General features: G+C 38.9%; 1 protein-coding gene across 14 annotated transcripts in view; it reads right to left on the bottom strand.

Moving 5' to 3' along the window:
- The window catches only part of LOC137249596 (platelet binding protein GspB-like), a 35231-nt gene extending 20877 nt beyond the window's left edge, over nucleotides 1-14354 (bottom strand). For 7 of the 14 annotated variants that reach the window (XR_010952450.1, XR_010952449.1, XR_010952441.1 and 4 more), the window contains exons 1-2: nucleotides 8066-14354; nucleotides 7279-8003 (exon numbers count right to left, since the gene is read on the bottom strand). Coding sequence is in view for 4 of the 14 variants with exons in the window: in XM_067781231.1 (XP_067637332.1) it covers nucleotides 6394-6429; nucleotides 7279-7746 (504 nt within the window). In the remaining 10 variants the exon portion in view is untranslated. Of the gene's footprint in view, nucleotides 1-6236; nucleotides 6430-7278; nucleotides 8004-8065 lie in introns of those variants that run through there. The other 7 variants (XM_067781230.1, XM_067781228.1, XM_067781229.1 and 4 more) reach the window with 5 other exon arrangements.
- Between the last annotated feature and the right edge of the window lie 1438 nt (nucleotides 14355-15792).

Raw genomic sequence — 15792 nt, 5'->3', positions numbered from 1 at the left:
ACCCTGGAACAGAACGACTTTCCCAAAGAGTTAACAAATAGACTTATCCACAATTTTCATACCACGAAAAATAATGAAGAAAAAAGAACGGACGCGGCTAACAAAAAGTATTTGACAATGGAATATGTTCTAGGATTATCGGAGAGGATAAGGAGCTCCAATCTATACGACAAGGATAGCTATAATCTAGCGTTCACGTACAAAAATACACTAAGGGAAGTTTTTAATAACATAAAGGATAAGATCCCCAAGTTCGAGAAATCTGACGTAGTTTATCGAATCCCATGCAACGGCGACGGGTCCCGCGTATGCGAGAAGGTATATGTGGGGACAACAAAACTCAAGCTCATGACAAGGATTTCCGGTCACAGGTCAAACATAAAATTAAGGAACAGTTTTTCAGGAAATAAGACGGCCCTATCTGCCCACTGCAAAGATACAGGACATCACCCTGATTTTGAGAACGTAAATATATTGGAGAAGGAAAAACATTACCAAAAACGCTATACCTTAGAAATGCTACATATATTGAACACTCCTAGTGAAAAACGAATTAATTTTAAAATGGACACTGCCCACTGTGCGAGTGCTTATCGCAATTTGATTTTGAAACAACAGCAACATACACCGCGCTCACTTAAATAAGAATATTTAGCATCCAGCATACTTCAAGACAACAACTAAGCAAAAGGGGGTTGATATACATACTAAGTTATGTCTTATTGTTACATGTATTTTATTATTGTAAAATTTTTGTTTATACTTACTGTTCTTGAAAATTTGTTTACATTTGCGGTATTCTGTACATTTGTTTATTTTTCATGCTTTCGCTTTTTGTACCTTCAACACAGATTTTTGGCCATTGCTAATTTAGTCGATTGAACATATTTATATGAGTAAGTCGCTTATTATATGTATATACGTAAACATTATGTAGAATACGTTCTAATGGTTTGTTTTTTTTATACCCCTAGTCCCGAAGATGGCTTTAGAATAAAGCCGAAATATCGACAAGAATAAATTATACAACTATAATACAAAAAGTTGTGTTTTTATTTAAATTGGCCTTCAGCTCATAAATTTAAAAATATATTATTTAATATAAAGGCTATTAATTCTTATCAAAATCATAAATATAAAGTTTATAGTAAAATATGTAGACGACATTTTTGCTATTGTAAAACAAAGCGACGTTGAGGTCATAAATTTGCTTATAAATAATAACTACCCGCGTCATTTAGTAAATACTCTCATTGAACAAAAAACCAAAGAAATGAATAATAAGTCCAAACAAATAACCCTTTCACAAACAACAAATGAGACAAAACGATACCACAGCATCACATATATTCCAAAATTCTCAGAAGAGCTAAACAAAAACTTAAAAGAACACAAACAAGACATATCTCTGGCGTACAAATCAAATTCCACACTCTCAACTGTATACACCAAAACCAAAAGCAAAATAGAATCACAACATAGAAACAATGTCATATACGAAATTAAATGCAACGGAGGAGAGAACAACGACTGTAACAAAATATACATTGGAACGACAAAAAGACCACTAGGAGTGCGATTACAAGAACACGAATCGAATATAAGAAGAAACAAAAGCGGTACAGCTCTTGCCCAACATATACTGACACATGCGCATACAGCTGATATACAAAACGCCAGAATTTTAGACACAGAGAAAAGAGAGAGAACAAGATATACACTGGAGAGCCTACATATTTTGAAAAACAGAGAAAAAACAATAAACAAAAAGGAAGATAGCGACGAAATCGCGGCAGCATATTTGTTATGTTTATGATAACAAATCAGTCTGACAAATGTACCTGACATTGATGGTACAGATAAATTATGTTATGTGACTCAAATTAAAAAAATTTTTTTGTTATTGTTTAATGTTTTTAGATTATACATTTTTTCCAACTTTTCAAGGCAAGTGACACTTATACATGTTTTGATGATATTGTCTCTTATGTATTATCTTTGTTTGTGTCTTATAAAATAAAGATCCTGCCCCTGAGGATGCCAAGGAGATTGGCGAAACGTAGGGAGTTAAGTGGAGAAAAAGCTTATCTTTTTTTCTTGCACTAGCGCACATCAGACCGCATCAGCTTATTAAAAAACTAACATTTATAAAAAAAATCCATAAAGTGGTCAGCAAATAAATATAATAAATTTCACATCGGAAAGCCTGCCGAAAACTGTTCATCACCTTTATTTTATTTGATTATATACACAAACAAAGTAATAAGAGAGGTAAATATGCGGAATTTCTACAAACACATGAAATATAAATACGGAGAGGATGTACACGCATATCTAAAACACGAAAGCAAATAAAAACAAAAACTAACAAAACAGACAGCTACACTAAAATTCCTATTGGAATGTAGGAAGTTCGACATGCTACCACAGCATCTGACGGACTTAACAAAAAGAACACAGATACAAACCACATCACAAAATATAAAGCAACAAATAGAGAGAGCGAAAAAACAGTTCCAGAAGAAAATACTGAACATAGAAATCACACAAACGAATATTAATATAAAATCTATACGGGATCAAATTATATATGCTGAACAACAACTAAAGCGCAACCTCAGTGAAAGTGATTTCAACTCCGTCATGCACACTCAGAACATGTTAAGCCAGAGAGTGGCGAACGATTTAAAAAAGACACAAACATCGAAGCTCGAGAGATTGAAACAAATGCAACTGCAATCTTTAGGTATATGTATGAACAACAATTGTTTTATCAACAAAACAGACATTCAATTTCCGGAGGACGTTAAATGGTTGCTCTCTCTTGGTAAGAAATTTGCACTACCAACTACTAATACCACCTTTAAACCGCTAAAGATCATAGCTGAGATTGAGCAAGTCATACAACAAATTGAGGATGAGAGAACGAAAGAAATGGAGAGATGTCGCTTAAGCAGCAGAATAAATCAATACAGACGTAACATAAAGCACAACCCAGTAGACAAATTTATAGTCGAAACGTTCAATAAAAGAAAAAGCTTTTTAAAACAATACAAAAATGATATTATCATAACAGATTCCGACAAAGGAAACAAAACAGTGGTCCTGTACAAAGCTGATTACAGGGAGAAAATGAATAAGTTGCTTGGAGACAAAAGCACTTATAGAGTAGCCCGAACTGACCCAACTAACAAGCTACAGAAACAGAACAACAATATCGTCGACGAACTCTACAAAAGCAAACTAATTAACTTTAAAGACAAACAGCAACTTACATGCACAGCACCTAATGCGCCACGACTGTACGGCTTACCGAAAACTCATAAGCCGGATCTACCTCTACGTCCAATAGCATCCTCGGTCAATGTTCCCTGCTATAGTTTGTCCAAATTTGTTGGAAAATTGCTGAACGACTTAATTTCTGACGAGTACAATATAAAAAACTCTTTTAGACTCAAAGATAGGTTGGAGAAGGTTGAAATATGCGAAAACGACTTATTGGTATCTTTCGATGTGGTGTCATTATTCACTAACATACCCACATATCTTGCTATCAAAATCATAATGAGTAAGTTTCATCAGATCCAAACAAACATACCGAGAAATAAGTTTCTGGAAATACTGAACTTCTGTCTGAAGGACAATAACTATTTCATGTACGATAACAAAACTTATACGCAAAGCTTTGGAATGCCCATGGGCAACCCCCTATCTCCGACAATAGCGGACGTAATCATGGACGATTTACTCGATGCCACCAATTTACAATTAAAGAAACTTCACAACATAAATATAAAGTTTATAGTAAAATATGTAGACGACATTTTTGCTATTGTAAAACAAAGCGACGTTGAGGTCATTCTGAACACTTTCAACCAGTATCATAACAAATTACAGTTTACTATGGAAAAAGAAGAAAACCAAAAGATCCCGTTTTTGGATGTCCTTATACACAGAAACAACAATGAAAATTTTTCTCAATTGGTACTCGAAACCTATAGCGTCAGGCAGAATAATCAATTTTCTCTCAGCCCAGCCGAAAAAATACAAAATCAATACAGCTAAAAATATGATAAATAAAGTTTTAACCCTTAGCCATGAACAATTTACTGAATCGAACAAGGAAAAAATTTGCAAAGTGCTTATAAATAATAACTACCCGCGTCATTTAGTAAATACTCTCATTGAACAAAAAACCAAAGAAATGAATAATAAGTCCAAACAAATAACCCTTTCACAAACAACAAATGAGACAAAACGATACCACAGCATCACATATATTCCAAAATTCTCAGAAGAGCTAAACAAAAACTTAAAAGAACACAAACCAGACATATCTCTGGCGTACAAATCAAATTGCACACTCTCAACTGTATACACCAAAACCAAAACAAAATAGAATCACAACATAGAAACAATGTCATATACGAAATTAAATACAACGGAGGAGAGAACAACGACTGTAACAAAATATACATTGGAACGACAAAAAGACCACTAGGAGTGCGATTACAAGAACACGAATCGGATATAAGAAGAAACAAAAGCGGTACAGCTCTTGCCCAACATATACTGACACATGCGCATACAGCTGATATACAAAACGCCAGAATTTTAGACACAGAGAAAAGAGAGAGAACAAGATATACACTGGAGAGCCTACATATTTTGAAAAACAGAGAAAAAACAATAAACAAAAAGGAAGATAGCGACGAAATCGCGGCAGCATATTTGTTATGTTTATGATAACAAATCAGTCTGACAAATGTACCTGACATTGATGGTACAGATAAATTATGTTATGTGACTCAAATTTAAAAAATGTTTTTGTTATTGTTTAATGTTTTTAGATTATACATTTTTTCCAACTTTTCAATGTAAGTGACACTTATACATGTTTTGATGATATTGTCTCTTATGTATTATCTTTGTTTGTGTCTTATAAAATAAAGATCCTGCCCCTGAGGATGCCAAGGAGATTGGCGAAACGTAGGGAGTTAAGTGGAGAAAAAGCGTATCTTTTTTTCTTGCACTAGCGCACATCAGACCGCATCAGCTTATTAAAAAACTAACATTTATAAAAAAATCCATAAAGTGGTCAGCAAATAAATATAAACAAATTTTAAATTTAGGCAGGAGCTAAAATCTAGCGACATAAACGATGTGGAATATCCTGAATCTGGTAAGTGTTATAGTACTATCGCTTTTTTTTATGCGCATGTAGGGGCTTTCGCGCCATTTGGGGTTCGCGTAACCTCCATTTCGACTTCGGTCACCAATCTTCTCCAGGAATCCGGCTCTGGCATAATGTGTATGCAGGTCCGGATTTCAGGGAGTGTAAATCCCCACTCCAAATTTCGTAATTTGTATGAAATAATCTTCATGATACATTTTTTTTGTAAATTAATTTTTTTTTGGGATAAATTTCTTTTTTTTTCTATATCCACCCTAATGCCCAATATTGGACATAACAAGGATATAGGAAATGCTTGAGGAGCGTAAACGCCAAATTGGCGTGAAATCCTCAAATCAATTTTAATTCGCGCTAATAAAACTCCTTCATTCCTCCGTTAGGAGTATCACCACTAATGCCCAAAGGCTTCAATATGGCGCCAGGGATAGGTCATTTCATTAAATTTTCGTCAACATTTACAATTTCAATGCTATAAAGGATACGTGTCACCAAATATAACTAGCGAAGACTGCAATCAGGAGTGGTGAATGCATCCAACATCTAGAGCTGGGAAATTAAATAACCGAAACTGGGAAATTAAGTAACCAAAAGGTCTCATAGATCATAGAGTTAATATACGTATGAGGGTAGGCTAAATTTATTTTTTTTTTTGTCCCAATCGCATTTGTTCAAATTTAAATAAAGTCGAAGTGAACTGTGTAAAGTGCTGTTCAGTGACCAAAAAGGGGCCAAATGGCTAGAATTAAATAAATTCATACTTCCGTTTTTTTTTTTGCAATAGCTGGAAAAACCCAGCTCACACCAATGTCCCTTAACCTCCATAATAGAGCTCTGTTAGGTAGGCAGTAGGGTACTGAATCTAATTCGTATTTCGCTCCTATTGAGCGCATGAAAGTTTGGCCTAACTTTGGTGGCAGAAAGGCCTAAGAAAATATTTTACAGTTTCGTTTTTTTTAACAACCGATGTATATTTTAATGTGGTAATGCGATTTGGTGCCAAATTCGTCATAAATTAAGATGTTCTTTTGTCAGAATGATGTATATGGGGTTTATGTAAACCATTTGTATAAAAATTTTATTTTGCGAATTTTCACATATACGTTTTTCTTTAACATTACGAATTTTTTTGTGATGATAAACGATTGTATGTATAAGTATAACGTATATATATATAATTCTCGTCGTTTATGAGTCGATTTTTATTTGGAATTTCGTTGTCCTTTTGTACCAGTGATCTATGGTCAAAAAAAAAAAATTTTGTACAAAATTCTGTTTTTTTCACATACATGTAGCCTTCTAGAGGAATAAGTTAAAAACTTTAAATTTTTCGAATATAATAATTTTATTGAATTTTTGTATAAAGTTAAGATATTATAAATAAATATGTTAGATTGAAGTTGAAAAGAAAAAGGATATAATGGCGTTCTAAACTTAATCGGTAGGGGCGGGGAAAGGATGACGCAAGGGTAAGTGAGTAGGGTCATTTGGATCAGAGTAAAAGGTGACTCGCTGCCAGGCAGAAACTCGAGCGGTCCAAGGTAGGGTGGGCTTCTTGCGAGGGAGATGCACGGATGTAAGTATAATGATGATTGTGACATCCGCCCCGCATCAAGGTGGACAAGGGTTAAGGGCCCCGACCTCTCGCCCTGAGCTAGCTGGGGGACATTCCACCTTGATTGCGCAAAGGGGCGGATTCACCCTCTAAAGGTGTACGTTACAAAGTCTTGCATTTTACGCGGAATTTGGTAATGGACATTACTAGTAGTCAGCGATTGCGGGGTGTGGAGACTATTCAAATATGAATTTGTATTTGTAGCTTCATAAGTTTGAGGGGGCAGAGTACTAAAAACGACGTTTGGCTGATAGCCATTATTAAAGCTAGGCATTGTTGTTGGGTGCGAAGCGGTTGTATATGTATGCATGGGCGAAGAACCTACCACGTGCACGTTTGGCATGACATTGTGTGAGTTATTTGTTGCTAAAAAATCTACTTGTTGACCGTTATAACGGGTGCTAACTATATGCGATTGAGTGTTTCGAAGCTGGCTTTCTAAATATTTTATTTTATTGAACAAAAAACTCACCTGCTGTACTGAAATGGAGCTACTATCATTTACCAAATTGTCTGTCCCAGATATGGCGGCGATGCTGGGGGTATATACGTTTGCGTTGATGCCGTTTGGCGTGGCAATAGTTGTTAACGCGTTGAAATCGTATGAACTAGTTGCACTAGCGCTTATGGCAATTGGTGGTGGGGTCGTCGTTGTGGCGGCGTTGAGAACTGAAGTGACCGTGATTGCATTGGCGGAAGACGTAACGATTGGGGTGGCGGCGGCAGTGGCTGTGACTATTGGTAACTGAAAGGCACTGGCATTAGTATGAAGAATTGATGGTTTCCCTGTTGCTGCATCGGCTGGGGCAGCGGACATATTCAATAAAGCTGCAGCGGCGTTGGCGGATGGCGAGCTCATAACGCTGATGATTTCCATCAATTCACCTGTTGTATATTGCTGTAGGCGAGGGCTGCGTCTCGGCGGTGTACGCTTTAACATATTTCAATAATGTTCTTACTTTCAAGTCACGACCTTTGCACGTGTTAAACGGACTCAGATGCATACCGCTATGTCGTTCCGTTATGCAAATGCAATCGCAAATCACCAAATGCAAATACAGATCGCAAATTAGCCAATGCGAAATAAAGATCGCAAATTAGCAAATGCGAAATAAAGATGTAGTGCCGTGAACCTGACAGGGACGTTGAAATGAATAGAGCCGGATTTCCTTTTGCAAACTATTCTACTATTTATTTCTGTTAAAAAAAATTAGCAATTTTAATACATTACAAGGTTATGTCAAATATAAATTACTTACCATATTTTGCGCCCTTCCTCAGTTACATTTCACGACACTATGATTCGACAGTGATGTGAAACCACAATAAGAAAGTGCTCAAAAGACGATAAGTTAATCGAAAGTGTATAAAATTTGATCGATTACAAATGGTGAATTTGAGATGGGCGTTTGGCTACACCATCTGTTGTTACTTCACACATAAGACGTTGGAACGACGACCAGCATCTACAAATTGCATATTAGCCTTGCAACGATTACATCTAATTGGACCCAATTCACCAAAATTTACAATGGGTGGCTCATATTCACCCTTAACCGTGCGTGCCATTGGTGAGACGGTAAGTGTAATGGACAAAGCTGTTGTTTTCAATAAATGAGCTGTTGCAGGTATGCAATACAAAGAGGACCTGCAAAGGAGAAAGATCAATGTAATTGCCAAACAAAACTGTTACCGTCGTTGCAGTTATGCACGTAGCCAAGCGGATAAATAAAAGTCAAATTTCTAATAGAACACTGTGCTTTTAATTTCAAGTATTAATTCAATTACATAATTTAATATGTACGTATTTAATATGTATGAAAGCGAAAGGAGTGAACTTTAAAGAATAATTTGTATCAAACCGCTGACGACAAAATGACTACTGCCGTTTTAGTTTTTTTTCTATTAACAGCTATTAACTTTATGTATATACATATGGATAAAGAATAACGTGAAATGAGAAAATACGATGAAGACTTAATACGTATGTTCATGTGTATGTATATTAGTTAAATGAATGTGTATAGCGTTAGTAGTTAAATGAAATAAGTAAAGTACTGCCTCCTTAACTAGACCTTAGACGGCGGTAACATCCCCTCCACCGTAAATGAGCCCTGTCCGGCAAGTTTACTATTTGAAACGCCGACGTCTAAAACTGCTATCTTCGTGACAGGTCGTTGGAATATGCCCTTATTTGTCTTGACTATGGCGGACCTCACTTGACCGTCCTTTGCTACATGCACATCGATTATGATACCTTTCGGCCAACTGTTGCGCGGAAGGTCAGAATCAACTATTACTGCTATATCGCCGATTTTAACTGGGTCTTGCTTGCTGAACCATTTGTTTCGACGAGATATCATTGGCAAATATTCTTTGGTCCAACGGCGCCAAAACTGATCGGCAAATTTTTGTGTTTGATGTCACCGCTGGCGTAAATCTGCATTTTCGTTAAAAATTGGTTTATACCCATCTGATGATCCCATCAGCAGATGATTGGGAGTAATAGCCTCATCATCGGTCGATTCGACGGAAACGAAAGTAAGGGGTCGGGCGTTGATGATGAACTCAACTTCGTTAAGCGCGCATCGAACACTTTCGTCGTTGAATTGCATCGTCGGGCAAATGCCATAAAGTACGTTTTTTATAGACCTGATTAGTCTTTCCCAAGCGCCGCCCATATGCGGTGCGCCGGGTGGATTAAATTTCCACTTGATATTTTCATTCATAATCTTCATCGCTGCCTTAAAATTAGTTCCGTTGTCCGAGAATATCTCGCGGGGTGTTCCTCGTCGCGAGACAAAATTTGCTATAACCATAACGCATGAGCTAGCGTCCAGACTGTGTGCCACCTCAATATGAACGGCGCGAATAGTGAGACACGTAAATATTACGCCCCACCTCTTTTCTCGGCGCCTTCCAACCGACACGTATAAAGGACCAAAGTAATCAATTCCTGTGAACGTAAAGGGTCGCTCGAATGCCGCAAGCCTTGCTACTGGCAAAACAGCCATCTGTGGCGCTTTTGGTGTGGCACTGTTATTTTTGCAAACTTGACACAATTTTCGAATTTTACGGTACATCACTCTAAGACGTGGGATGTGGTATTGGCTCCTTATGCGATTGATCACAGTTTCGTGCATTTGGTGGTGAAAGCGTTCATGATGCCACCGTACAAGTAAAAACGTAATATGATTTTGAGAGAGTATGATAACGTCGCCATGATTGTTTAGGTGTTCTGCCCTGCCCTTGCTTCTAAGGATCCCGTTTTCATCTAGGTAAACATTAAGAGCAATTAGTTTACTAGCTTTATGAACAGGCTTTGCCGCGTTGAAGATTGTAGATTTCTTCGCTATATTCTACGGCTTGAGCGTACTTTAGCAAAAATGTGCGTGCGATTTCAAGCATTTCGCTTGTTACAATTTCGGGCTTTTTCATACTTTTAGATTGTGCGATCGACCTTTTTATAAATAAAATAAATGTAGCGATGGCACGTTGCAAACGTTTCCAACATGAAAAATAGTTAAAATCTGGTGGACGTACATCAGGTGTTTGGATAACCAACACGCGGTGCCTTATTTCAGAGTCTTCTTTTCAAATTTCTCGCGTAGTTTAGTAACAGGCCAATCTTCACTATTGGATGACAAGAAATCGGGCCCTGAGAGCCATGTCTTCTCTTTCACATGTGAAGTAGTCTTCGTGGCGAGGTCAGCTGGGTTCAGAGTAGACGGCACCCATTTCCACTGCTCGACGTTAGTTTGCTCTAATATTTCACCAATACGATGCATTACGAATTGCTGGAAACCTTTAGGGTCCATACGCAGCCATCTTAGCGTGGTTTTGGAGTCAGTCCAGTAGAACTGTGCTGTGGTTCGTATACGGTGTACGCTTAGAATGTTTGTTACTAATCTCACGCCGACAAGAGCAGCTTGCAGTTCTAATCTTGGGATCGATAGTGGATTTAGTGGTGCAACCTTCGCTTTAGCTGCCACTGACAGAACAGTCGTGGTATCAGTGTGTACTACGCGCAGATAGCTTACGGCGGAATATGCCTTTTCCCCTGCGTCAACGAACGTGTGGAGCTGAACCTCAGTTGCAGAGCTAAATGACGTTGAGTACCATCTCGGTATACGTATGTTTAAGACGACGGGTATCACAGCCTTCCATTCGCACCACTTATTGTATAAAAACTCAGAGAGCGGCTCATCCCAATTCAATCCGGAACGCCAAATGTCTTGTAGCAAGATTTTGAGGCCCATAGTGTAACATGAAATAAAACCCAACGGATCGTATATGGACATTAAGACCTGTAGTGTTTCCCTTTTGGTTGGCACGAGGGGCTCATTGATCACATCACGGCGCATTCGGGAAAATCTGAAAATATATCTAAACACATTGTTAACGGGATCCCAAAACATACCTAGAACCTTGGTAGTCGATCCCCACTCTCGGAACGTTTGGCTGATTTTAGGATCTGATTCTAAATTTCTCAGTACTGATAATGAACTTGATGACCAGTTGCGTACGTTAAACCCAGCGGCTGCATGTATTTGCTTCACTTGTGTTGCCAACTCGATAGCTGATTGTTCGTCATCTGTGCTGTCGATAAAGTCATCGACGTAGTGATGTTTTTGGATAGCCTCCACCGCTCGGGGATACTTGTTGCGAAACCTTTCGGCGTTTTTGTCGCGCACAAAATGTGCGATACATGGGGCGCAGCTTATTCCAAAACTGAGCGCGCACATTACGTATGAGCTGGGATGGATTTCGTCATCGTTGATGTCACACCACAGGAACCGTTGAGCATGCATGTCGCTCTCTCGAACGTTAATTTGGTGGAAAATATCCGCGATGTCTCCACACACTGCTATCTTACCCACTCTGAAGGCCAGTAAAACATTTACCAAAGAGTTGAGTAGGTCGGGTCCACTCAATAAAAAGTCGTTAAGCGAGGCGCCGTTTGGTTTAGCAGCGGCATCCCATACTAGACGTATTTTCCCCGGTTTGTTGGGATTTTTCACTAAAAAAATTGGCAGGTACCATACCTTTTCGTTAGCGGCTGCCACTTCGCCCAATGTTAACTTGCGAGCATAGCGTTTAGTGACAAGATCATCAATTTTTGCTTGAATCGTAGCTTTCAGGCTGCGTTCTTTTTTGAATTTATTCTGCAGACACATATGTCGACGTAGCGCTTGATTATAACTTTCTGGTAGGCGTAAATTATCTGCGCACCATAATAGTCCGACCTCGTAGTGATTGCCGTGCTGCTTACAAGTTTCGTTCAATATTCGCATGGCCCGCTTATCGTTTTCAGATAAGAGATGCGTCGGTTTGGGATTTTCGATTTTAAAATATTCATTCATTGCTTCATGTACCTTTATGGCCATTGTGGTTAGAAATATCTATTGATGCGAGCAGCGAATTGCTTTCCGTACGAGTGGTATTGCCAGTTCACCTCAAGCACAAAGGACTTGGTTCACCTTCTATGCCTAGGTTCTTGAACAAGTTCGCCTCGATGAGTGTAACGGCAGAGCCCTCGTCTAGGAATGCGAAAGTTTTTATTACATTGTTTTTTGCATGAATATTTACGGGCACGATTCGAAAATATGAGTGCGCTTTACTATCTTCACAGCTATGTGCGTTTACCTGTGTATTTGCATTGGTATTGTTTGTACTTACGATTTGCTTGGTAACCTCTACCTTGCAGTTATGTAATAGTGGGTGGTGTTTTGCTGGGCATCCATCTATACCGCAACTTTTGAAGCTCGAGCACTTTCGGCGATGTATGTGTAGGCATATGCGACAAAGGTTTTTTTCGCGTACATAATCCCACTTGCGACTGAGCGATGCGTTTTTAAAAACTTCGCACTCCTCGACTTTGTGTCTGTCACCGCCACAGACGTATCACTTGTTGGCTTCTCTGTGATTACCGTCCCTTCCAGACTCGGCCACAATGTGTGTGTTGATTGATGCGCTGTTTTTGGTTGGAGCAAAACTGACAAGTGTACTAGCTGCTTCTGCTATCTGGTACAACCAGTCACTGAACAACTTGACTACCGGTACGTCGCTACTCTTTGGGTACATTGCCCAATTTAATTTATGATTATTCGGCAATTTTTCTAATAATTCTTTCACCAAGAGTGGATTGTGCATGTGTGCATGCATTTGACAACTCTCCATTGTTGCACATATGTTCCGTACACTTAACGAAAAATCTATAAGCATTTCTAATTTATCTTTAATTGCCGGCATATTTCTTGCTTTATTAATAACGCGATCTAAAATATGTTCCGGACGTCCAAAGCACATTCGGAGTGTAGATATAATTTCGGGAACCATACCTGGTAAGCACAATTTGCTTCTCACCATCTCTTTTGCTTTACCTTTTAAGCAATCTTGCAGTCTGATGAGATTTTCTGCATTTGAAAACCCAGCTACCGCTGTACTGTTTTCGAAGCTGCTTATGAATAGTGGCCAGTCTTCGGGATCGCCACTAAAATTTGGTAGCCTCTTTGGTATGACGTGTCTTGCAGCTAGTTGTGCTGAAGTTGGTGAATTTGCAAAGGTATTTGTACGCGTGCTTAACATGGGAGACTCTTGCCCCGCTAATATTTTATATTTCGAATCAATGAATTGTTGTTGGAGCTTCATTTATTCTTCCAGACGTTGTATTTGCAAATTCTGTTGTGACACTCGCTCTGCCGCTGAATCGCTTGTCATACCAAATGACATTAAATTTGGCGCTGAAATACCAACGTTGTGTAAGTTTTGGCGGGTGAAACTATTGTCAAAATTTGCTCTTTGTTGGTGCGCAGGTAATAACGATGACGTCATTATTGGCGCAGGCATTCCCACTACCGAAGGAATAAAAGCGGAAGAATTGGCGATGATGTTCGTTGTTGGTGTTGTTATCACGCGATTTGCTGATGTTTGTTGCCCGTTTGGGATATTTCCCGCGCCGAAAATGTCTGCGTACGTTGTTACTGCCGCTGGCTGTAGCAAAGGTGTTGTCGTCGCTGTTCCGTATATTGGAGGTGCTGTCGACAATGCTGGTGCCTCGTTGTTCACCGCTGTAGTTGTAGCGTTTTGGATGCAAGCTTCGCAACTCCAATCTTCATTCGCGATAGTGCTATCCACGCCTACACAAACGAAATGAAACCAACTATCGCAGTGATCACACTGTACCATGTCTTCATTATCTGGCTGGTCACATTTATTGCAGTGATAATTTCTTCCCATTTCGATGTAAAATTACTCTTGTTGATGAGACGTATGCGGGTCGAGCGTGAGTTGGTAGAAATTAAAATTTAATTAACCACGCGGTAGATTTAAACAATTTTACCGAGAGTTTTCACACACCGCTCGCGATTAATTTATTAATATAAAATTATTCTTTAAAGATTTGTTACCGTCGTTGCAGTTATGCACGTAGCCAAGCGGATAAATAAAAGTCAAATTTCTAATAGAACACTGTGCTTTTAATTTCAAGTATTAATTCAATTACACAATTTAATATGTACGTATTTAATATGTATGAAAGCGAAAGGAGTGAACTTTAAAGAATAATTTGTATCAAACCGCTGACGACAAAATGACTACTGCCGTTTTAGTTTTTTTCTATTAACAGCTATTAACTTTATGTATATACATATGGATAAAGAATAACGTGAAATGAGAAAATAGGATGAAGACTTAATACGTATGTTCATGTGTATGTATATTAGTTAAATGAATGTGTATAGCGTTAGTAGTTAAATGAAATAAGTAAAGTACTGCCTCCTTAACTAGACCTTAGACGGCGGTAACAAAAACATTAATTTCGAATATCAATACCTAACGTAACGTGTCGAGGAGTTACCCTGATCTTGTACCACATATTTTGTGGTCACCAATGGTGGTAATAAACCCTGTTGATTAGTAATAAAAGGACCATCAGCGCTATTTTGATTTTCAATGATAACGCTTATCGGATTTGGCATCTGATCGGGATCTAAACGGCGTTGGGCTTGATCATACTGTTGCGGCTGTTGATGTATACCAGTACCAGATGCAGGTGGTTGCTAAAGAAAATAATATAAAAATAATCACAAGCAATATTTGAAATATATTAGTTGTATTAGCATACATTATAACCAGGACGTCCGGGTATTGGGGGTTGACTCGGCATGGGTGGCTGACTGGGCATTGGCGTCTGTCCAGGTTGTGTGGATCATTTAACCCATGTAACCACCTGGTGCACCTGGTTGTTGTAGAGGATAATCTGACTGTTGAGGACAACCAGGTGGACCAGGTTGTGGTGGATAGCCCGGCTGTTGTGGCATTGGCAGATAGCCAGGCTGAGGAGGTTGTTGCTGCTGCTTTTGTGGCATTGCATAACCCGGTTGCTGTTGTGGTATATACTTTGGCATACTTGGAGGACCATGTTGCTCATGGTCACCAAATGGCTGGTGCATAGGGTGTTGAGGTGGCATTTGACCGGATTGTGACTGCATTAGACCAGACTGTCGTGGCATTGGACCCAGTTGCGGTTGTTGTTGTAGCATTGGCTGTTCACCTGTTTGCTGGCGTGGAGATGTAACACCGCCTGCAATTGATGTTGGTGGTGTAGCTAATCAGTTTGAGGAGGACCAGTCTAGAAAAATAACAAAATTTATTAGACAGAAAATTATTTTAAAATATATGTTTGCGTATACTGCTTGTTTTGGTGGTGGCAAATGAGACAAGCCAGGTATAATTGTGCTATTTATAGTCATCTGGTTGAGACCGCCAGATACAGACTGCCCTGGCGGTGTCGTTGCTGGAGGCGCTGGCGAATACATGGAAGTTGGCGCATTGGCTCGAGGCCGCGGCTTAGATGTTTGATCATTGGCATATTGACCAGCTATAAAGTTTTTGATGCCATTGTTGCGCTTGCATACCAGTTGGTGGTCCATTGGATAATGGTAGAGCATCTTGCTGAGTAGCATTATTTGGAGGAGCACCTGGT

Source organism: Eurosta solidaginis, chromosome 4 (genome assembly GCF_040869045.1).
Source record: "Eurosta solidaginis isolate ZX-2024a chromosome 4, ASM4086904v1, whole genome shotgun sequence".
NCBI lineage: Eukaryota > Metazoa > Arthropoda > Insecta > Diptera > Tephritidae > Eurosta > Eurosta solidaginis.
This window is presented reverse-complemented; position numbering and strand designations above follow the sequence as displayed.